The sequence below is a fragment of the Tenrec ecaudatus genome, chromosome 10, assembly GCF_050624435.1.
Source record: "Tenrec ecaudatus isolate mTenEca1 chromosome 10, mTenEca1.hap1, whole genome shotgun sequence".
NCBI lineage: Eukaryota > Metazoa > Chordata > Mammalia > Afrosoricida > Tenrecidae > Tenrec > Tenrec ecaudatus.
In genome coordinates this window covers 136,772,093-136,794,907 of record NC_134539.1, presented here as the reverse complement: position 1 = coordinate 136,794,907, position 22,815 = coordinate 136,772,093, and the positions used below count along the sequence as shown (strand labels likewise).

At 50.0% G+C, this 22,815-nt stretch overlaps 2 protein-coding genes across 2 annotated transcripts; both read left to right on the top strand.

Moving 5' to 3' along the window:
• The first annotated feature begins 5,193 nt into the window (after nucleotides 1-5,193).
• On the top strand, nucleotides 5,194-8,674 carry LOC142458332 (keratin, type I cuticular Ha4). The gene is made up of 7 exons (XM_075559358.1): nucleotides 5,194-5,647; nucleotides 5,751-5,833; nucleotides 6,287-6,443; nucleotides 7,235-7,396; nucleotides 7,494-7,619; nucleotides 7,797-8,017; nucleotides 8,590-8,674. The coding sequence occupies exons 1-7, from the start codon at nucleotides 5,300-5,302 to the stop codon at nucleotides 8,672-8,674; spliced, it is 1,182 nt and encodes a 393-aa protein (XP_075415473.1). The 5' UTR covers nucleotides 5,194-5,299.
• A 7,349-nt stretch (nucleotides 8,675-16,023) lies between these two features.
• Nucleotides 16,024-22,089, top strand: LOC142458741 (keratin, type I cuticular Ha3-I). The gene is made up of 7 exons (XM_075559659.1): nucleotides 16,024-16,371; nucleotides 18,554-18,636; nucleotides 19,483-19,639; nucleotides 20,455-20,616; nucleotides 20,712-20,837; nucleotides 21,015-21,235; nucleotides 21,993-22,089. The coding sequence occupies exons 1-7, from the start codon at nucleotides 16,024-16,026 to the stop codon at nucleotides 22,087-22,089; spliced, it is 1,194 nt and encodes a 397-aa protein (XP_075415774.1).
• The last annotated feature ends 726 nt before the right edge of the window (nucleotides 22,090-22,815 follow it).

Here is a 22,815-nt window from a genome sequence, read left to right as displayed (position 1 = left end):
CGGCATCATTGCATGTGTTTCATGAGTCTGAAGAGGACTTTATAGATTGGTTTCAGACATATGGGCTAATATTAGACTTATGGGGTTGGACTGGAGTGGGTTGGGATGCTTTCTTAATGTACAATTGCCCTTTATATAAAACTCTCTCTTATACACATATGAGTTTCTGTGGATTTGTTTCTCTAGTCCGCCTGGACTAACACAATATTCCTTCATTGGTATAATCCGCATCAGCATCACCATCATCGTTCCCATCATGATTAGGTTTTGCACAGAAATGCTAGTCTGAAGGCTTCCCCCGAGGATGAGTATAGCCCATTTCAATGCCCAAACCAGGAGGGAGGTTTTAAGGGCAGTAGAACCCAACATGGAGAAGTTGTCCTTCTCAAGAACCACCTCCCACGCCCTGCCATGAGATAACCCAATCCATGAGATCAGGTACTTAGAAGAGAGTGTAGGCGACAGTGAGCTATCTACCAACTTCTTATTCCCAGCACTACATTCAAGTTTTGAATTTTTGCCGATCAATTCACGAATCGAGTTCTATGCCCTTATTGCTTAGAGTGAAGCAAGTGGATGAGGTCTGTTCATCACGGGATTACCATGGACGATCGGTCTAAATGCTTACATAACAAAGTTGAAGTCTCACAGAATTCTTTACTTTTACCTGAACTGTCTGGGACCACAATAAGAAGGATAAAGGATATACGAATAACCATCATTTCTATCCTTCAGCCACGTTCACAAGCATTTAACAGTTTTTTAAAATTAAAAGATTATTTCATTGGGGCCCTGACAACTCTTATAACAATCCATACATCAATCATATCAAGCATATTTGTACATATGTTGCCAGCATTATTTTCTAGACATTTGCTTTCTATTGAGCCCTGGCCATCATCTCCTCTTTCTTCCCTCCTCATGAGGCCTTGATAAATTAAATTATTATTTTCATCTCTCACACCAACCACTGTCTCCCTTCCCCCATGGTTTCTGTTGTTTTCCCCCCTGGAGAGTGTGTGTGTGGTTATGTGTCGATCATTGTGATTGGTTCCCTCTTCTTCCCCTCCTCTCCGCACCTTCCCCCTACCCTTCTGGTATTGCTATTCTCATTCCTGTTTCTGGATTCTGTGTGTCAAGAGCTCTTATCTCTTATCTGTAGCTGTGTACATGCTCTGGTCAAGTTAGAAGTGAGAGCAGCAATGGGGTCATGATAGTGGGGGGGGGGGATCCTTAAGGAATCATAGGAATATTGTGTGTCTCATCGGTGCATTACTGTACCCTGGTTCTGTGACCCCTCTGTGTGTGTAGGGATGTCCCATTGTCTACCGATGAGCTTTGGGTCTCTACTTGACCTCCCTGATTCTCAAAAATATGTTTTTTTGTTTATTTGTTATGGGTCTTCTGATGCCTGTTACTGGGTGCTGATGATATTTCACGATCACACCGGCTGGTGTGCTTCTTCCATGTGGGCTTGTTGCTTCTTTGTTAGATGGCCACTTGTTTAACTTCAAGCCTTTAAGACCCCAGATATATCTTTTAATAGCCAGGCACCACCCGCTTTCTTCACCACATTTACTTATGCACCCATTTTGTCTTCAGCGATTGTGTTGGGAGGGTGAGCATCACGGAATGCCAGTTTCCAACAGCAATCTAGCTGAGAGGAAGTACTAAGAGGTGGAAGCAGGGCGAATGTGGTAGTGGGGCAGGAGGGAGTTAAAAGAAACAGGAATGATTGATCTAGGAAGCAAAGCTATAGGTAGAGGTATAAGCATAGGTGTACACATTTGTAGATTAATTCATAACAATAGAGGTACTGGACTATGAACAATATGGCACCACACTGAGGTAGGGGATGGACTTCAGGCCTCCGCCCATACCCTCCCTCAATGCTAGCACTTTACAACGAGAGAGCTGTTCATCTCCATGTTACTTTTCACAACAAGGCCATGAAGTGGGGCACATTGTGAGCACCTCTCTTAGAGCATAGGAGCCCTGGGCTTAGTGGCTCTGAGGTGGGCTGCTACCTGCAGTCTGAGACCACTAGTCACTCCATGAGAAAGACCGGCTTTCTGCTCCGGTGCAGTTACAGTCTGGAAACTCACAGGGACAGGGCCACCCTGTCCTCTAGGGTTGCTATGAGCCAGCATCAACTCGATGGCAGTCAGTTTTTTTGTTGTTTGAAGAAGTAAGATCAATGAGTCTCAGGAAGGGGACTGGTCTTCTAGGAGCTCAGATAGTCAGCAGAGGCATGAATCTGGCATAGTCAACTCAGAATGAATGAGTTTCTGCCTTTGAGACCCGGGGAGCTCTTTCCTGTGTGGGTTATATTCTCTTTCTGAAACAAACTTTTGGGATTTTTTTCACTCTCTCTGAAGCATGTCTTTGTTGCCACCCAGAATAAAAGACAGAGTGACGGGGAGAAGAAGGTGAGGTGGGGCAGGCGTCTTTGTTAAGGAGATTAATTATTGTGCCATAGGGAGACTCCCCAGTGTTTGGAAGAGTCCAAGGGTAATTTGAACCCAGAGGAGATGGGCCCTGCATACTCTGAGATGACAGACGACTTCTGGGGGAAGCTAGCCAGGTTGTAGAGTCCCACAGACTTTTTGGCTTGTTCTGGGAGTATCTCCGACAGTGCCACCTTTGGGAGTTGCTTCACAAACTCAGAAAGTTGTTTGTTCTTTGGGCCTCTGCCCAAGTACTCCCTCAATGCAAGAACACTTTGTTCTAATAACCCGACATTCTGTGATGCTCACCTTCCCGACACAATCGCTGAAGACAAAGTGGGTGCATGAGCAAATGTGGTGAAGAAAGCAGATGGTGCCCGGCTATCAAAAGATATAGTGTCTGGGATCTTAAAGCCTTGAAGGTAAACAAGTAGCCATCTAGCTGAGAAGCAACAAAGCCCACATGGAAGAAACATACTAGCCTGTGTGATCATGAAGTGTCAATGGGATCAGGTATCAGGCGTCAAACACCCTGGACAAAATATCAATGTGAATGAGGGGGAGTGCAGCATGGAGATCCAAAGCCCATCTGTAGACAGTTGGGCATCCCCTTACAGATGGGTCACAAGGAAGAGACTAGCCAGTCAGAGTGCAATATAGCACCAATGAAACATACAACTTACCTCTAGTTCTTTAATGCTTCCTCCCCACCACTTTCATGATCCCCGTTCTACCTTACAAATCCGGCTAGACCGGAGGATGTACACTGGTACATATAAGAGCTGGAAACACAGGAAATCCAGGACAGACAACCCCCTCTGGACCAATAATGCGAGTAGCGATACCAGGAGGGTGAGGGGAAGTTGGGGGGAGAAAGGGAGAACCAATCACAATGATCTACATATAACCCCCTCCCTGGAGGATGGACAACAGAAAAGTGGGTGAAGGGAGAAATCGGTCAGTGTAAGACATGCAAAAATAATAATTTATAAATTATCAAGGGCTTGTGAGGGAGGGAGGGAAAAATGAGCTGGTACCAAGGGCTCAAGTAGAAAGCAAATGTTTTGAAAATGATGATGGCAACAAATGTACAAGTGTGCTTGACAAAATGGATGGATGTATGGATTTTGATAAGAGCTATACGAGCCCCCAATAAAATGATTTAAAAGAAGAAAGTTGTTCGTGTTAGAGTGTATCTCTGAGGTGTGATGTCAGTGGAGGTCACCCTCTTGATGCTGTGTTAAATTATTTTCCATCTATGAAACCTAGGATTGATGAGCTTATAGGGACAGCAAGTAGAATAAAGGGCTCGGGGGGGAGGGGGTCGAGTGGTGGGGGCACGGGTGTGTGTGTCAAAGGGAGATGACGCCAAGGAGTCCTTGTAGAAGATGAGGATCTGGAAGCTGATTGTGGTAGCAAGTGCACGACTCTACTTGACGTGATTGAACTATGTCATGATATGACATATGTATTAAAATCCCAGTTAATAATAAAAAAAGAAAGAGGAGTAAGTCAATCAAGCAAGAGAAACTTCCTGAGGCTTTGAGGTAAGGCCGCCATGACCACAAAGATTGCTCCCAACACCTTGTCCTGGTTTCCTTTTGTGGCGAGTCTGAAGGGCTTCAACCCTGGCACCGCACGCTCATTCCTGTGGGCGATTCCCAACATCGTTCCCTGTCCAGAGAGTTCTTTTCATCCATGTCTGTTAGCAGACTCTGGCTTCAGGACAGGTTGGCAAACCTTTTCTGTTAAAAGGCAGATGGTCACTCTTTCAGGCTTTCGGGCCACATGATCTCCGTTGCAACAATTCAACTCTGCCAAGGAAGTGCCAAACTAGCCACTGATCATCGTGAGTGAATATGATTGTGTTCTAATAAAACTTTATTTTCAAAGACGGGTGGCAGGCCACACTTGGCCCCTGGACTGCAACTTGCTGATTGCTGCCTTAGCGCTACTCCCACCCAGCCAACTGGTTTCCATGTTGCTTTTTCATTTCCAAACCATGGGCACGCCATCCTTTTCACTCCCTTTGTGTATTGGCAAAGGACGCCCTGGTGGCATAGTGGATTATGAGTTGGGCTGCTACCCACAGGTCAGAAGTTTGGATCCACAGCATTCTGCAGGAGACAGATGAGGCTTTCTACTCTATTAAGGATCTATAGCTTGGAAAACCACGGGGGGAGGGGTAGTTCTACCCTGTCCTATCAAGTCACTGCATGTCAAAACCTGTGTGATGGCAGTGAGTTTGGTTTGTTAGTGAGTATGTATGAGGGAATTCCCTAAGCCCCAACTGATACTCGTATCGAGTAACCTTCAGGATCTCTGCAGCGAATAGATGACTAGTCTGTGCTTTGGAGACAAGTTGAGTCCAGGCTGAAATTTGTGAGGACTTGGGAGGAAAGAAATATCTATAAGAGTATTCCCCCCAGGTCGCTTTTTAGGGAACCCTTGGAAGGCTGTATGGATGGGGAGTTTCTAATTCCCCAGCAACCCCACCCTGTGTTCTCGCCATCCTCCCCTCTGAGTAATGGGCAGAGCCACCTAGAGTGGTGATGAGTCTGCCTCCTTTGAAGCCACCTGACGACACTCTGACTTCACCAACCACTAGCATGCAGGAGGAGCCTGACGTGACACAAGCCGAATGGAATACTTTTATGGGATGCGGAGGGACTCTTTAGAGGCAGCTAACTAGCATATTTTGGAGAAAAATTAGCTGAAGCATTAAGGAAAGAAAACTGCAGTGTATACCAAGCCCCCACCCACCATTAAGGGTATAAAAGGACCACAGAGGAGGCAAAGACTCATACACCACCCACATCCATTTCCAGGAGTTCACCTGCCCTCCCAGCACCATGCCGTACACCTGCTGCCTGCCCAGCCTGAGCTGCCACACCGGCTTCTGCTCCCGGCCCTGCATCCCTCCCAGCTGCCACAGCTGCACCCTGCCCGGGGCCAGCAACATCCCTGCCAACGTGGGCAACTGCGGCTGGTTCTGCGAGGGCACCTTCAATGGCAGCGAGAAGGAGACCATGCAGTTCCTGAACGACCGGCTGGCCAGCTACCTGGAGAAGGTGCGGCAGCTGGAGCGGGAGAACGCGGAGCTGGAGGTTCGAATCCGCGAGTGGTGCCAGCAGCAGGTGCCCTACATGTGCCCGGACTACCAGTCCTACTTCCGGACCATCGAGGAGCTCCAGCAGAAGGTGAGGGTGTGGGCTTTGAGGGGCCTCCGAGGATGCTGGCTCTCTTTGAACAAGATGATGTTCTTAAGTTCAAGCGATCCTCACTTTAGAATCTTGGTTTCAGATTCTGTGTGCCAAGTCTGAGAATAACAGGCTGGTGGTGCAGATTGACAATGCCAAGCTGGCCTCTGATGACTTCAGAACCAAGTACGTGGAGACTTCTGGGCCTAGGAACCTCCAAGGCTCTTTCATGGGCTCGTGGTCCAATGTTGCCTGAAAAGGGAGAACACCATTTCCTCCTTCTGATTTCTCCTCTAAGGACTGATTTTGTAACATAGAGTTCACACAGGGGTCTGATTTTCAATCTACCCGATCTTAGAGAAAGGGCTTCTAGAATTCTGAGAATGAAATATATTGGTCTTGGAGGATGGATTGGCTAGGTGATGAACACAGTGGAGAGGGTAGGGAGACATGGAGTCCCCTTGGGTGCCTTCTGGGTGTTAGGAAGAGTCAGGAAGCTTTTCCAGCTGACGTGTACAGAACCAGAGGGAACTGTGTTGACAAAGCCAGGCAGGAGACAGAGAGTAAATAAAATCAGAGAGTCAAGTATACATTGACTTTCTTTGCTGGGTCATTCTCTTATTCCATTTGTGCTTGAAGGTACGAGATGGAGCTGTCCCTGCGGCAGCTGGTGGAGGCCGACATCAACAGCCTGCGCAGGATCCTGGATGAGCTGACCCTGTGCAAGGCCGACCTGGAGGCCCAGGTGGAGTCCCTGAAGGAGGAGCTGCTGTGTCTCAAGAAGAACCACGAGCAGGTGAGAGGAAAATCAAAAGGCAAGTGTCGGAGCTAAGTTATTACCGTTGGAGGCGATGCGTGCCAGTCTCCCTGGCCTGGGACACTGCTCCAAATAACTCAATTTGAGGTCAGAGAGGATAAACTATTATCACATCAAGGAGAGAGGTGAGCTGCTGAGGTGTTGGCTTAGAGTTGGGTGTCAGACAGGTTGAGAAAAAAACACTCTTGACCCCTTTTCCCTGCTGGTCCCTGTGAGCTCTTGAACTAGGCAGTGGAGATGGAGGGAAAAGAGGCGATGCTTGGTCCCTTTCCTTGACGGGCTCACAGTGTAGTGAAGAGAAAGAGCCCCGTAGGAGGCAGAGCAAAGCGTCATGCGACGGAGAAGCATCATGGTCTGGAAAGAAACCACTCGGCCCCAAAGGAGATAGGGACCTCCGCTGAGAAGCGCGTCTTGGAGCAGGAGGAACATTCCAGCACTGGGGTGTGACCGTCTGAGAGAAGAGGCTGAGCACAGTGACGGAAGTGGCAGAGCAGGGTGCGTTTGAGGGTGGCCAATGAGTCAGGGTGGCTGGACAAAGACGTAAGGGCCATGAGGTACCAGCCAAAGAGTTGGGACTTAGTCCTATTGGAAATGTGAGATAACTCTAGATTTTTTTTGAGAAAGGAGTTGATGTGATTCCAATCTGATTTTATTCCAACATGATATATATGTCAACCTTTCTGTTCCTTCTAGCTTTGCACATGCTCCTGACTGTTGAAAGGTAGCAGATCCATTTCTGTGAATTCATTTCTTCCTATTGCTGTTATTAGGAAGTCAGCTCCCTAAGAAGCCAGATTGGTGACCGTCTCAACGTGGAGGTGGACGCTGCCCCCACCGTGGACCTGAACCGGGTGCTCAACGAGACTAGGTGTCAGTACGAGGCCCTGGTGGAGACCAACCGCAGGGACGTGGAGGAATGGTTCACCACGCAGGTGGGCATCTGAGCACGTGGCCCTCTGTCCCTGAAGCCCCCGGTGTCCTTAGACAGGCTCCCATCCCCGTCTGTCTTCTCCTCTCTGGCTGTTTCAGACGGAGGAGCTCAACAAGCAGGTGGTGTCCAGCTCGGAGCAGCTGCAGTCCTGCCAGGCCGAGATCATCGAGCTGAGACGCACCGTCAATGCCCTGGAGATCGAGCTGCAGGCCCAGCACAACCTGGTGGGTGCTGCTCCCTTGTCCTACTGAGAGCTGTGAGGTGGGAGAATCAAGTCACTGGGGCCCCCTTTCCGACCAGAAGCTCTCCTGAGCTCTTGAAGCTTATGGCTTCCTTGGGACAATATAGGGAAACCCTTCCAAGGAGACAGTGTCTGATATTTTCTTCCTTCCCCATCACAGAGAAACTCTCTGGAAAATACACTGACGGAGACCGAGGCCCGCTACAGCGCCCAGCTGTCCCAGGTGCAGTGCATGATCACCAACGTGGAGTCCCAGCTGGCTGAGATCCGCTGTGACCTGGAGCGGCAGAACCAGGAGTACCAGGTGCTGCTGGACGTGCGGGCCCGGCTGGAGTGCGAGATCAACACGTACCGCGGCCTGCTGGAGGGCGAGGACTGCAAGTGAGTTATGGTGCAGTGTTTCTGGGGAAATGTGCAGGAGGAGGACTGGACCCGATGGCGGTGGAGGAAGGTGAGATCACAAGACATTCTGGGCACACACACGCTGGACGTATTTTCAACTCACCAAACAGTATGGATTCGTTGAGTCTCTAGTACGCGTCCAGTTCACTGGGATGCTGACCCCAAGGTGACCGGCACAAAGATGCAGGGAACATAGCCCCTGCCTCCGAGGGTTAACGGGACGGGGAGTGGTGGACACATTGCACCGCCCAATAACCGTCGGGTACGACACATAGTGTGGCGTTCCATGGGACCCCAAGAGGATGAGATAGTCGTTTTCAACAACCAACCAGCCAACCAACACAATGTTTAAGAAACATCTTCCCCCTTTGCACATGGCATGATGGGAAAAAGAGCGGCACTGGGTACCAAGCAAATTGGATAACAACTAACTTTAATCATGGAGAATTCATAGGTTGTCTCATGAGGCACACGGTGTGATGTGCACTTTAGAGTTCTCTCCACCAACATAGACAATCCCAGTGAAACCGCTGTGTCCTTCTCACCCCCAGGCTTCCCTGCAACCCATGTGCCACCACCAATGCTTGTGGTAACTCTTGTGGACCCTGCGGCACCTCTAAATCATGTTGCAGTTAATTCAGAAGCTTGACTCCTCTTGGACGACATCAGTGAAGCCATGTAGAGCAAGCAGAGGAAGGGTCCTTGGTTCCTCCTTGGTTCCTCCTTTGCTGGAGTTCAGTGGCTCTTCGGAAATCCCATCCCGCCAACCCTCATTTCTCGGCACTGAAATGCATCCCAGACCCAACAAGGCATAGATCATCAATGTTCTGTTGAGAGAAAGTCTGGGAAAGTTCTTGGTTGAGTCTTTTTAATTTTAATTTTGGAAGGCGTTCAACGCATTGTCTGCAGCCTGAGCTCCAGGTAGGACGCGAGGGTGCTTCCTGGACGTCTTGTGCCTCCTACCTTCCTTGCTTCTTAGGCTTTCTCTGGAATGCACAGAGGTGCCTTCATTTACTTCCCAATAAACTTTATTTTCCTGGCATAATACATCTGTGTCGCTTCATATTTATGCACTGTAAAATTACTCATCATAGCTCTTTCATAAAAATACCCCTTCATTAGAAGGATGAAGTGGATTCAAGGGCTCATCCCAGCCCTTAGGTTCCACGGGCAAACACCAACGGAGAGGCAAGGATACCCTCCTGTGAGGTCCCTCCCAAACAGAGACCAGGAGTTGCTTGTGAAGCCCTTGGCAATACGTAGACTCTTAGGAAAATCTTATTGCTAGCTCCTCCTGTGAACCCATCAAACTGGAATTCCCCGCTCCCCTGCCTCATAGAATCTCATCAAGGAATAGCAGTGATCTCCTCTTAAAGTCTCTGCTGTGCCTGTCACCAGCACAGGCGCGTAAAACCACACACACGCTCACCAACTGCCCGCGAGTCAGTTCCGACCCATAGCACTCGATAGGACAGGGTCGGACTACACCTGGGGATGTCCGAGATGGTAACTCTTTACAGTCATAGAGAGCCTCATCTTTCTCCCTTGGAGCTGCTGGTGATTTCGAACTGCTCCCCGAACAGGCCATTCTTCAGTTCTTTATGCCCACACACGATAGGTCTTCTTGCTATACTTACTACTACCATGTCTCCATCTTCTGATTAGCCCAACTCCCTCCTCTGTCATAAGTAGAGGAAAGGCCTGGCTCTTCAGACCCTCGATTTCCTCTTTCCACTTTCCCCTTCATAAAGAGCTAGCAGCGCTGTGCTCAGGACTCCCGCATCTTCCGTTCCAGTACCAGGTTTCTGGCTGCCCACGGCACAGGTTTATTTGGCATTGGGCCGTGGGATAGTTCAGTTTGATTTCCACTTGGGTGGCCTCAGATTCTCCGTGGATGTAATGTCACACGGTGTGGTCAAGTCCACTATGGGATCTTCTTGAGGCAGACAAGCAGTCGTGGGGGAGAATAAACCTCCTTCGTCTGGTCACAACCTTGATCTGACGGAGGGAGGCAGCCGGCACTTAGTATAATTTGACAGCGTTGTTGCACTTCTGCTGGGTTGGGCTCCTGCAGTGGAGTCATCAACTTTCTGTTACATCGCCTGCTGACCCCAGGAGCTGGCAGTGGGCTGCTGACCCTCGCCTGGGATTCATTCATTCAACTTGGCAACCAACCACCAGCTGTGGTCTTCCTGCTTCCCCTTCCTGTCTCCTGTCCATCGCCCCCTGCAGCTCCCAGAGTCAGAAGAAGCCTTCAGCTTCCCTCCTGCCCACAGTCTTGAACTGGATTCATTCGTTTCTATAGCTGTGTGAACCATGTCTTGATCAGCATCTCTTTCTAGAGTCACATCCACGCGAACATCACTGGCATTTGCTTCTTTAGAGAACCCAGCCTGACCCAGACCACCACGACACAATTAATGGGATTAAAATGTATCTTTGCCAACCGGGTCTGTCTTGCTGTCCATTTGTTAAACGGAACCCTTTGTCCTCTCAAAAGACTCTCAAGTGCAGGGCGGCTTCTCTCCTTACGCTCCCGCCTCTTCAAGTTTATTATCATCTCTAGGTCTTTGTTATAATGTCCTTCTACAATCTCTACACCATTTCATTTTCTATCATTTCAAGGGAGACCAACACTCAGTAAGCCCCTCTAACAAGCACCAAACCTACCATCCCCCTACTTGCCTCATCTCTGAATTCTGAAAAAGCTCACCTCTACAGGTCACAACCTTACGTATCTATTCAATTTTGCTCTATCGAGTAGATGCAACGGTAACCAACAGTTTCTCATTGTGTATGCCTGCTGTGCTGTGGGGTATTGGGAACACACACAGAGGTAGATGCCATTCCTGGCCCACAGCATTCTTCTAATGTAGAAGGAATAAGACAATTGTCCAGAGACAAAAGTCGATGTAACTCAAGGAAGGTGTAAATAAAGAATTATGAATGTCAGAAGTGTGAGAGTATTCTTCCGGTGATCAGAAGCCTGCCAGGAGGAGGGTCAGGTGTTTGAAAGCCTAAATAGTCTACTCATATCAATGTCGTCTGCCTGGCCGCTTGACTTGAGTCCCTTCAAAAGAACAACACTGTCATCTAATTTAAAGCCTGACATAAACCATGGACTACTGTCAGTGGAATAAATAAGTAAGGACACTAATGAGGGTTCATGAGTAGGTTATTAAAACTTTATATATGCCCCACAGTCCAAGTTCAATCAACCCTCACGGTGCAATATTAGCATAAATCTGAAACGAATTTAGATCCGATATGGTTGAGTGCGTGTAGAAGGGAAAGTTTTCCCAGGAACGGCCTCTGCCTGGAGAGAAGATGAGAAGTCAGAGGGCACGCCGAGGGCTCCACCGCGCAGCTCCTAGGCCGGCACAGGGCACAGATGTTGTTAGGCACAACCATACGTGGAAATGCCTTGACTGGTTACTTGTGAGACATGCTTGTAAGAAGTTGCTGGAGGCTCCCTCTGGAGACTGTATTTGGGAGGAGTAGGGATGGATCCCAGATGTTGGTGGGCCTGGGCGGGAAACAAAGGTCAGTTAGGAGGCTTGTGAGAAATAGTAAGGATGGGGAGAAGCGTGGGTAGGGCAGAGGAGGGGAGGCTTTAGAGGCGTGACCTGAGATGGAAAAACTGACCGGCGGCAGAGAGACGATACAGAGAGAAGGGCAGAAAGTGACACTCTTCTAAGACCCTGGGATGGTCAAGAGGAATCTGAAGGCATTGAAGCAAAAGAGGAGGGCGTGGGGCAAGAATGACTAGATATGTGAGAGATGTCGGACAGAGATCCACATAGAGAGCCGGAGCAGAGAGAGTTTGCAGATGACGGAGGGGAGCACGGTAGACCTTGGGAAAGACCTTGGGAACTGCCGACAGAAATGCTGAAGAGCTGGCAGGGGAGGCCAGGCGTAGCGGAGCCAGGTTTACCAGGAGAGGGGTGACACGTGGGCATCCGCTGTCGGCGAGGGAAATGGAAATCCTGCAAGTGCCAAGTGGTCAGCGTTTCAGGAGCGGTGGTCCACAGGACATTTCAGACCAATCCCCTGGGTACCGCAGGGATGGGCTTGGACAGCACAAGGCCTGTGGGATGCTGGAGGGAGCAGTCATCATTCATGGCTCATGTTTGCGCCAAGCCATCGAACTGAGAGCAAACTTAGCCCCCACTCTCAGGACCCCATTCCTACGAAACACGAAGCCCGCTTGCTTTATCCTCCGCGTCCTGCTGCAGATGTTTCAGCGTCTGCTGTTTCCATCGATCCTCACAGCAGACACGAGCCCTTTCGTTCCTTTTCTCAGTGGGTCCTGAATCCGGCTTTCCCAGGAAGACTGGTACTATTCACCTCTTTCCCCTTCTCCTCCTCCACTCTAGACTGCACAGCAGGGAAAACCCCTCGTACTGACAGAGTTTACATTTTCTGCCTTGGTTAGATCCCCCAAGACCCTCAAACCCCATTCCCACAGGGGTCCCAGGACCGAGAGCATCAGAGAAAGAAGGATGGCTCTGCAGAAGGTGTGTGGACGTGGTCCCCAAGTCCTGTTTTCAGGGGGCCGCGTCTCTGCCACCGACTTGGAGCCTTCGCCAGTTCCTTTCCCATGTGGTCCTCTAGTTGGAAGCCTGATTTAACCATCTTTTCTGAGCCAGATCCATCGGCTTGGACCCTGGATTCCAACCACAGTTTCTCCCCTCAGGGCCAGCCGGTGGAGATTAGGGGACAGCCTGGGGAAGGCCCTCGATTGTTCGGATAGTCACGTGACCTGGGGCTGCCCCAGCTCAGAAGGCCGGTGTGGATGCTAGGCAGCTTCCATCTTTCTGATTTCTCTATTGAGGGTGGCTCTGCTTTCCTCTTTGGCACGAGGATCCCTCTCCTTACTGTTTGTTCACATAAATCTGCATAAATCTAAATAAATCTGCAAGAGGCCCGATAAGTTTATCGTCTTCACGATGAGAATGTCAGGCAGCAGGGAATATGGTTTGGGGAAGAATAAGCAAAGTCTTTAAATGCCTTTAAAGTCCTGCCGTTGGGTGGATGGCCTCCGCAGACTGCCCGCCCTGGCTCCACTCCATGACTCAGTAGCCTGGAGTCTGTGTGTGATCCCACCCATGGAAACAGCCTTGGCTTCCACAATAAAGAGCATCCGTAAACCTCAATTGCAAGTTGCTCACATCTGAGGACTGGAGCCTCACCATGGCATCTGTCACAATGACACGCACGGGGTAGCTGTTAAACCTTTCTGTTTGTTAGGACTGGGTTTGCTCATCATGCTTCCTGCAGGGTCATTGGCCAGAGATAAGAGGCCTTATGCAAAAGACAGAAGAAGCCATGGCCCATGGTAATGGGAGCAAATACAAAGCAGTAGCCTTCCCGAGAGTTTCAGTGAAGTGAATCAAAACGTAACTATTTTCTTGCCCAAGTCTTCTCAACCATCATTAGCAGGCATGGTTCCTTCTACCTAAGACGGGAGGGGAGTCATGCTTTCTAATCCCTGCTCTCCATTTTTGAGGAGACAAGGCCTATTCTGTCTGACGGAGGTGGGCAGTGGAATGATGGTCATGGTGGTCCCTTGGGTCCACTTACCAGTACTCACACCATATTCCCTTCCTATTCTTGACCCCCCACTATCAGAACCCCAATTCTGCATTCGCTGTGGGCTAGACCGGAGCACGTACACAGGTACAGGTAAGAGCTCAGGACACACGGAATCCAGGTCAGACAAACCCCTCAGCAACAGAAATGGGAGCAGTAGGACCAGTAAGTTAGGGGGAGGTGGGGAGAGGAGGAGGGAAGAAACCTTGGGGGAAGGGAGACAGCAGTTGGTATAAGATATGAAAATAATAATAATTTATGATTTGTCAAGGGATCACGAGGGTGGGAAGGGGTAAAAAGAGGAGCTGATACCAAGGGCTCAAATAGAATGTAAATGTTTAAAAAACAACGATGGCAACATATGTACAAATACGCTTGATGCAATTGATGGATGGATTATTGTAAGAGCCCCCAATAAAATGACCTTAAAAACAAACAAACAAATCAATAAAAACCTCTCTTTTTGAATCATAGAAGAAGTAGAGAGGGCAGAAGGCCTTAAGATAAAAATCAGTGAATCGAGCTACTTACTTTCTGGTCTTTGCTCTCCTCCTATGGGAGCTAGATCAGTTTGGGAACGGTTTTAAGCCAACCCACCCATTCCACATTTTGCTGGTGGTGAGATCATTTTAAAGTCGGGGTTCAGGCAGAAGTGGCAGAGCATTGGGGATTGCAAACGTGAGTAAGAATGTCAGGGCCTTCCAAGTCTGTGTCACACACTTATTCCAGTTCTGCTGTCTTGTCTCAAAGTATCCTCGAAGTCTCTCCTGGGGAAACATGGCTTTTACAATTGCCCAAGGAAGCAAGCATCATTATTTACCACCACCACTTGGTTCTGACCCATTCAGGGGTGTTAGCTTGGTTACGTCACCCATTCCTTTGGCATGATTCCAAACGACATTTGGTTGATTCCAGACATCAACACACTCTGAGTCGATGAAGCCTTGTCTTCAACAAGGCTAGCTAGAAGGATGGGTCACAGACCACAGAGGCTGGTTTCCAGAAGGGGAAAGCTGAACACGGGGCGCATTAGAGAATCGAGCCCTTGCTTCCACACGAGACCGTTTTGAGAAATAGCTTTCATATCCGAGCCACGGTAGATGAAAAATGAATCCATTCTCATAGCTCCTCTGTCCGTCTGCCAGAGCATGACGGTGGCATGGGAGGACATAAGGTGCCAGCAAGCACGCGAGGGTGTCTTTCCTTTGGAGAAATAGGCTTACATAATTTCTGCATCAGGTCAATCAAAGGCTTCCCCTGTCCCCTACCTCCTTTCTCTTCAGATTTCTAGTGGGTGTTGTGCTTCTATTCCATCGGAATAGAAGTGGCTGCTGGTTATTTGATAAAGAAAACAGGTGAAGGTTGCTTCTCGGCCCATTGTGATTTAGGAGAGGACACGGTCTGCACCATGCTGCACTGACTCCATTTCCCCACCACGGCTGCTCCTTCGTCCTGAGAAGACGGAAAGATGGAGACAGTGGCCCGTGACAGCGAGAGCATGGTCCTCAGCTCTCGAGTGACTTGGATTTGAATCCCCTCTCTCCCACATGGCAGCTCTGTGATCTCAGTAACTTCTCAGAGACCCAGTGTCCTCGCCTCAAAGCCTTTCAGGGTGTAAGGAGGCCTGAGAAGGCCATGCGTTCCGTTCCTGGGCACGGTGTGTGGCACAGAACGGGTGCTCAGGGGACTCTTTGCCACAGTCAGACTGTGGGCAAGGAGATAGGCGAGGGCCCCAGGCATCGTATGGATTCCTAAATTGCTCATTTCCCTCATGTTCCGTGAACAGTGAAGAAAGGGGGCCGTGGGAGCCCCTCCAGGAGGAGGCGAGTTGTTGGCTGGGACAGTGGCGAGGCACTGACCTGGTTGAAATTCTCAGTTCTTCCCGATCCCAGAAGTCCCTGCCAACCAGCGTGGTTCTTGAGTGAGCTTCCTTGGATGGCTTTGTTTTTCTGGTCTTTTCTGATCGATGAGTCAGCTAAGGCACAGACCCTTCTTGGTCAGGGGAAGGAGGCACCGAAGTTGCCTCAACTCTGAGAGTTAGGGAGCAACTGTCCCTCCTGAGATGACACTCTGTGTTGGCATGGTAATGGGTTGGCCACTTTGAAGTCAAACCAGGAAGCTCTTACTTGACCAACCAGCATGATCAGTGAGGAGTCCTGACTTAGCAAGAAGCCAGAGTAAAAAGTGTTTTATGAGGTACAGGACTCTTGTGAGGTGTCTGAATAACCGATGAAAAAATTCCTAAAGAGGGTCAGAAGGGGTAATACTGTCTGTGGTTGCCACACCCACGGCGGACAGAATATAAAGCCCCGGAGAGGACCAGGCCTGACACCAGCGCACAAAGGAATCAGGCTTTGAAACTGACCTTCGGAACTCCACTCCCTCCCAGCGCCATGTCGTACACCTGCTCTCTGCCCAGCCTGAGCTGCCGCACCAGCTTCTGCTCCCGGCCCTGCATCCCTCCCAGCTGCCACAGCTGCACCCTGCCCGGGGCCAGCAACATCCCCGCCAACGTGGGCAACTGCGGCTGGTTCTGCGAGGGCACCTTCAATGGCAACGAGAAGGAGACCATGCAGTTCCTGAACGACCGGCTGGCCAGCTACCTGGAGAAGGTGCGGCAGCTGGAGCGGGAGAACGCGGAGCTGGAGGGTCGCATCCGCGAGTGGTGCCAGCAGCAGGTGCCCTATGTGTGCCCGGACTACCAGTCCTACTTCCGGACCATCGAGGAGCTCCAGCAGAAGGTGAGGGCGTGGGCACCACACTGCCAATTTGATTAACGCTGGTTCATGCGTTTCATTTTGTAACACATTGACTTCGGACTGGGATTTTAGGCTGCTCACAGCTAACTTGAGGGTGCAAAGAGTCAGAATGCGTTGATTTAAGTAGGAGAAGTCCAGAAGCCTTGGAAACTCTCTTTGTCATTATCACAAGGGAAAGCTATGGACCGGGGAGAGGAGAAGGTAGACCTCAATCTTCGAGAGCTTATCTGACTTCCAAAGAACTTCTTTCTTGAGATCAGAATGCCTGACTGTTTCACTCTATTATGATAGGCTGTCCTTGTTTCCAGGGAATTATAGAATTACAGAAAAAGGGGGAATTGAATGGTTTATCTGAATTAGGAATTTTCTGATTAAATCCTCAAATTGTCCAAGCCGTTGAAAACAGTTGTAAAAGACGGTGCCAATGGCAAAAACAGGAGAGTTTGGATTCTGGGACCCTCATTAACACACATCATCATCATCTCTAGAACATGAAGACAAGGGACAACACAAGGCCATCAGGGTGGAAGCAGGTGTAGCACAGAGGCGGGATGTGCTACATGGGGTTGACTAGGGAGGGGCTCCCAATGGAAGCAACAGCTGAGCAGGGGCTTGAAGCATGATCAGGTCGCACCAATGACCACACCCTCTCCAGGTAGCTGGCCAGGTCGTTATTCAGAAACTGCATGGTCACCTCATTGCTATGGAGGGAGCCCTCGCTTCTCCGAGGACACAGACTCTCCAGGGTTCTGTAGTTCCAGCAACATGAATGACAGAAAGGGCTTGTGGGATCCAAATATCATTTCCTCATTTAGCCAGCACCGGGCATGGTAGTGGGATGGGGAGTAAATAACGGAGTAAGACTGTCTTTTTTCTAAGGATCTCATCGTCTAACAGAGGAACCAGATGCGGAAGCCTAAGGACTCAGTCAGTAAGAGAAGAAGCCCTCGGTGACGGAGAAAAGACACCAGGAAGAGACTACCTGGGGGAGTTGGGGAAGGGAAGTCAGGCAGGGCGTCCAGGTAGACGGAGAAGCCGTGTGGAGAAGCATGAACGTCTAGCAAGGTGTGGGAGAAGGGAGAGAGGTTGGACAACTGGAACGAAGTTCGTGGTTTGCCTGGGACTTCTCCAGTCTCTGCATTCCAGAGCCCCAGGCAAACTGGGACTGTTGGTCTCCTCCTGTGCCCCTTGGCTACCCAGTGTGCGGGATCCCTGCAGGAAGTCAGAGTCAGACCAAGAAGAGAGGAACTGATGGCGCAGGGCATGTTTCCACTGGGCTGTTCTGATTGGGAAGGGATCTGTTCTATTATTTAGTCTTTTTTTTATTCTAATGCTGGACATCTGCAGGGGCTCAGAGCTCTTTGGAAGAAATGTGACAGAAAGAAAATAGCTTTTCACTTGGAAGAACTAGGCATTCATTCTTCCTCTAGGGCAGGGGTCCTCAAATGTTTTAAACAGGGGGCCAGTTCACTGTCCCTCAGACCCATTGGAGGGCCGGATTATAGTTTTTTAAAAAAACTATGAACAAATTCTTATGCACACTGCACATATCTTATTTTGAAGCAACCCCCCGCCAAAAAAAAAAAAAAAAAAACCAAAAGGGGGAAAAACACCCGGTGGGCTGGATAAATGTCCTCGGTGGGCTGCATGTGGCCCGTGGACCGTAGTTTGAGGACCCCTGCTCTAGGGCCACAATGAACACTCTCCCCAGTTCTTGTGCAGCATGCAAGATGATTTTCCAGATATATTTGAGCTCCCATTGTACATAAAACTGTTTAATCACCTTCTACAAGAAGCCTTCAGAAAGTTCATGAGGGATGGCATGAAAAGAAGATGGGATTTCTCCAAGAACGCTTGAAGCCCCCTGGTGTACAATAGACATGGTTTCTCAGCACATACCTTCCTGTAAGTGGGTTAACAGGGCTTGGTTTGGGGCTGAAAATAACAAATAACGAAACCATAAAAATCTCACTGCCCTTGAGTTGATTCTGACATCTAGCGATCCGATCAGACAGGGCAGAACCGCCTCTGTTGGTTTCTAAGACTGTAACTCTTTCTAGGGTAGAAAGCCTCATCTTTCTCCCACAGAACAGCTGGTAGGTTTGAACTTCTGACCTTGTGCTCCCAAGTCCTTGCTTATTCTGGGATGCTTTGGGTCTTCCAGATCCTGTGCGGCAAGGCTGAGAACGCCCGGCTGGTGGTGCAGATCGACAATGCTAAGCTGGCTGCAGATGACTTCAGAACCAAGTGAGACTCTTTCTAAGGATCAGAGCGGTCTAGGGATGGGACAGGATGCATTTCAAAGGGATGAACTCTCTCTCCCTGGGAGTATGCAAATGAGCGCTCTCTAGGATGATGCTGGAGGAGTTTTGTCTTCAGTTGGATGTCTTTTAAAGTCTTCTTGGTGCCTTGATTCTGTATTTTAAGTTTGGTTTGAAGGAGTGCAGGAAACCATTCATTCTTCCGCTTTTAAGCTCAACGTCAGACCGAGTTTAGAAGTAAACTTCCCACAGGTCTCTTAGTACAGGCTCCTTACTATCAGCTATCAGAAAGAATGATTAAACAACAGAGAAAGGCAATGAAATCCCTTTCTTTCTGAGGATCAATGTCGCTGGATACATCCATAAGAGTCTTGCACATCTTCAAAATGGGCCTTTACAGTTCACAGTGCGATCTGCTTTACATCACTTCTTTATCTTCAGGCCAACCCTACGAAATGCTAATTTGGTCCCCAATAGCCAGATGAGAAAAGCAAGGCTCCGAGACAAATCAAGCCCATTTGTAATAGACTCGTGAAGTTCACCGACTTAAAAAGGCAAAGAGGATGGGGCTTAGAGAGCCACCTGTGAATGAGACTCTCAGAACAGATCGTGTTGGACGAGAACTGACCACGGGCCCTTCACCTGTAGCTGCTCGGCAGGCTTCAGGGAAGAAACGCGTCTCGCTCAGCAGAGCTGGATTTTTTTTTGCTATAAAAAATATTTGTAAAAATTCATCACATTTCAAAATTGAATGAATGGCATGAGAGTGGTAGGTACACCTGAGGAAACAGAGTCTTCCCCGCTGACCTTGGCCCTGTGGTTCCATGGGCAGGTACGAGACGGAGCTGTCCCTGCGGCAGCTGGTGGAGGCTGACATCAACAGCCTGCGCAGGATCCTGGACGAGCTGACCCTGTGCAAGTCCGACCTGGAGGCGCAGGTGGAGTCCCTGAAGGAGGAGCTGCTGTGTCTCAAGCAGAACCACGAGCAGGTAGGAGAGCTCCAGCAGCTCCCGTCGTCCCCCAAACGAGCCCTCTGTGACCAGCCTGGGTAGAAATAGCTAAGCTTTGATCTGTTAAGGGGATTGTTACGGAATGTCGCTGACTTCTTGGGATGAGAGTGTGGCCAGTGGCTTGACTTCCACTTGGGGCCAGATGTGTGGTCCAGAGGCTACATACACAAAACTCTTTAAGATACATGCGACAGCTTGTGCAGATCTTCTGAATACATGCAAATGAGTGACCGAGACTGGAAGCAGATGGCAAAGTTCTTGACCTTGTAAGTTTCTAGATAGTTGGAACTCCAGTTGGCGCAATGGCTAGATGGGAACAATGGGAGAAGTGGAGGAACTTAAAACGATGGCTGACTCAGGCTTGCCTGTCTAATGAAATGCTAGGGAACCAGATGTATGCCTTCAATATTAGATTGTTAGCCACAGAGAAACCAAACGCTGATCGTGGATGAAGGCAGAAGACATGGCTCGCAAGAGGGGTGTCAAAATGGCACTTGCTCTGTTTAGGCAGCGATGGTTAGAAACCACTTCTACCAGGGCTAGCAGAGAGCAGCAGGAAGATGCGAGAGAAGCGATGACGTCCTGGGGTGGGCAGAAGCATTTATTCCAGCAGTCTCCTTGCACAGAGGAGGGAGAGGGACTCAGAGAGACGGTCTGAACTCCAGGAGGTCCAGACTTTCCCATCCGCTGGATGCCTGTCTCCTACATTCTAATGCAATACTCCTTACTCCATATTTGACTCAGCCAAAGAGAGTTTACTGATAGACTTCTTTCTTACCCCCCCCCCCCAACAGGAAGTCAACACCCTGCGCAGCCAGCTTGGTGAGCGTCTCAACGTGGAGGTGGACGCTGCCCCCACCGTGGACCTGAACCGGGTGCTCAACGAGACCAGGTGTCAGTACGAGGCCCTGGTGGAGACCAACCGCAGGGACGTGGAGGAATGGTTCACCACGCAGGTGGGCATCTGAGTACGTGGCCCTCTGTCCCTGAAGCCCCCGGTGTCCTTAGGCAGGCTCCCATCCCCGTCTGTCTTCTCCTCTGGCTGTTTCAGACGGAGGAGCTCAACAAGCAGGTGGTGTCCAGCTCGGAGCAGCTGCAGTCCTACCAGGCTGAGATCATCGAGCTGAGACGCACCGTCAATGCCCTGGAGATCGAGCTGCAGGCCCAGCACAACCTGGTGGGTGCTGCTCCCTTGTCCTACTGAGAGCTGTGAGGTGGGAGAATCAAGTCACTGGGGCCCCCTTTCCGACCAGAAGCTCTCCTGAGCTCTTGAAGCTTATGGCTTCCTTGGGACAATATAGGGAAACCCTTCCAAGGAGACAGTGTCTGATATTTTCTTTCTTCCTCATCACAGAGAAACTCTCTGGAAAACACGCTGACAGAGACCGAGGCCCGCTACAGCGCCCAGCTGTCCCAGGTGCAGAGCATGATCACCAACGTGGAGTCCCAGCTGGCTGAGATCCGCTGTGACCTGGAGCGGCAGAACCAGGAGTACCAGGTGCTGCTGGACGTGCGGGCCCGGTTGGAGTGTGAGATCAACACATACCGCGGCCTGCTGGAGAGCGAGGATTGCAAGTGAGTATCTGCCAGTTAGCTCCCCTCAAAGCACTTGTCCGGGTCTAAGAGAGACTGAGAGGGGGACTTCCAGAGCCAGTCTGAGATGCTCAAGTGCCTACAGAGAGCAGCATTTTATTTTACAGCACTGAGTGCTCTCAGCTATTCATCATGAACATGCCCAAGGCTGCAGAAACCCCTTACTTGACGCAGAGTCCTGGAGATACTCGGGGGTAGATCACGGTTGGCTTGTTACAGAGAAAGAGAAAACAACCCGACGTGATTGCTCTTCACGTTTAACGAGTGCCTTTTTGATGGAGCTGAGACTTTGGGGCCGCCCGTTTCACTGGTTCTTGCTGGCCTCATCGGAGTTGGCAGAGGGACACCTGATAGGTGAATCCATTCGAGATCAAAAGGGCAGATGACACAGTACACCATAGGGCGTAGCACTTGACAGTGTACACGGCATTTTAAATCATTCTCCCCTTGTGGAATTCTCTCCAAGAGTGTTTTGGGTTAGCTACCATCCATCCCCTCTCAGAGGTGAAGAGACTGAGGCTCAGAGGGAGGAAGGGACTCCCCCTCATTTCCAGGGTGATACAGTGAGGGCCGGGATTCTACCGTGGGACCTCTTTTCTCCCATGGTGTCAGGAATTTTGTAGCGAGTGGACCGAGCAAGCCTTGGCTTCCTGATTCCAGAGACTGGGTTCTAATGGTTCTGTGTGTCCTTGGATGAGTTCTCTTCCCTGTGCTGATGGTCTAATGATTCTGTCTCCAGACTGCCCTGCAACCCCTGCGCCACCACCAACGCCTGTGACAAGCCCATTGGGCCCTGCATCACCAATCCCTGCACCCGCTCCCGCTTTGGGTGCTAGATGCCCTGGGGTCAGCAGGAGGACGGTGCCCGATGAAAGAGCCATCGATGAGACCACCCTGCTTCTCTGACAGCCGTCAGCCAGACATCTCCACGGCTCTCCTTCCTGAAAGGAGACAAAATGCCCAGGGTCACGGCCTTGCTCTGAGCCTAGGGCCCCCCGGTCCCCTGTGTCCCAACGGCCTGACAAGCTGGAGCTCTGAACGTATCACAGGCAGTGCCTCGTGGCTCTCTCTCAACCTTCTTGCAGTTCCCGGGATCTCTTTGCCAATCTCCTAATAAACTTTCCTCTTGCAAATCACAGGCGATTCTCATTTGTGGTCATTCTTTTCAAAGTGCCCACTCCGTGCGCAGGCTTCGTAGAAAGCCACTTGAAAGGGCTTTATGGGTTAGGCCTCTCCTAAGAGGCCATCGATCACCATCCATTCACATTCACTGAGCTCAGTGAGCCCAGTATCCTATCCGACCGGCACAGACCAGTGGGGGCACTGAGGCCAGAGGCCTCACCTGAATATGGCGAAGACATTCCTTACGGAACGTACTCAGTCAAATCCAACAGTCAGCATTTCTAAACACCAGCCCCTCTCCCAAATCCCTGAAAAAGAAGGAGCTAAGATTCAGCAAACACCTGCTAAGACGCAGGACGCGTGCTGTTCGTCTTTCCCTTACGCACCTCACACATAGCGACAGTCGCTGACTGAGGGGTGCTGCGAGGGAATCAAACTGA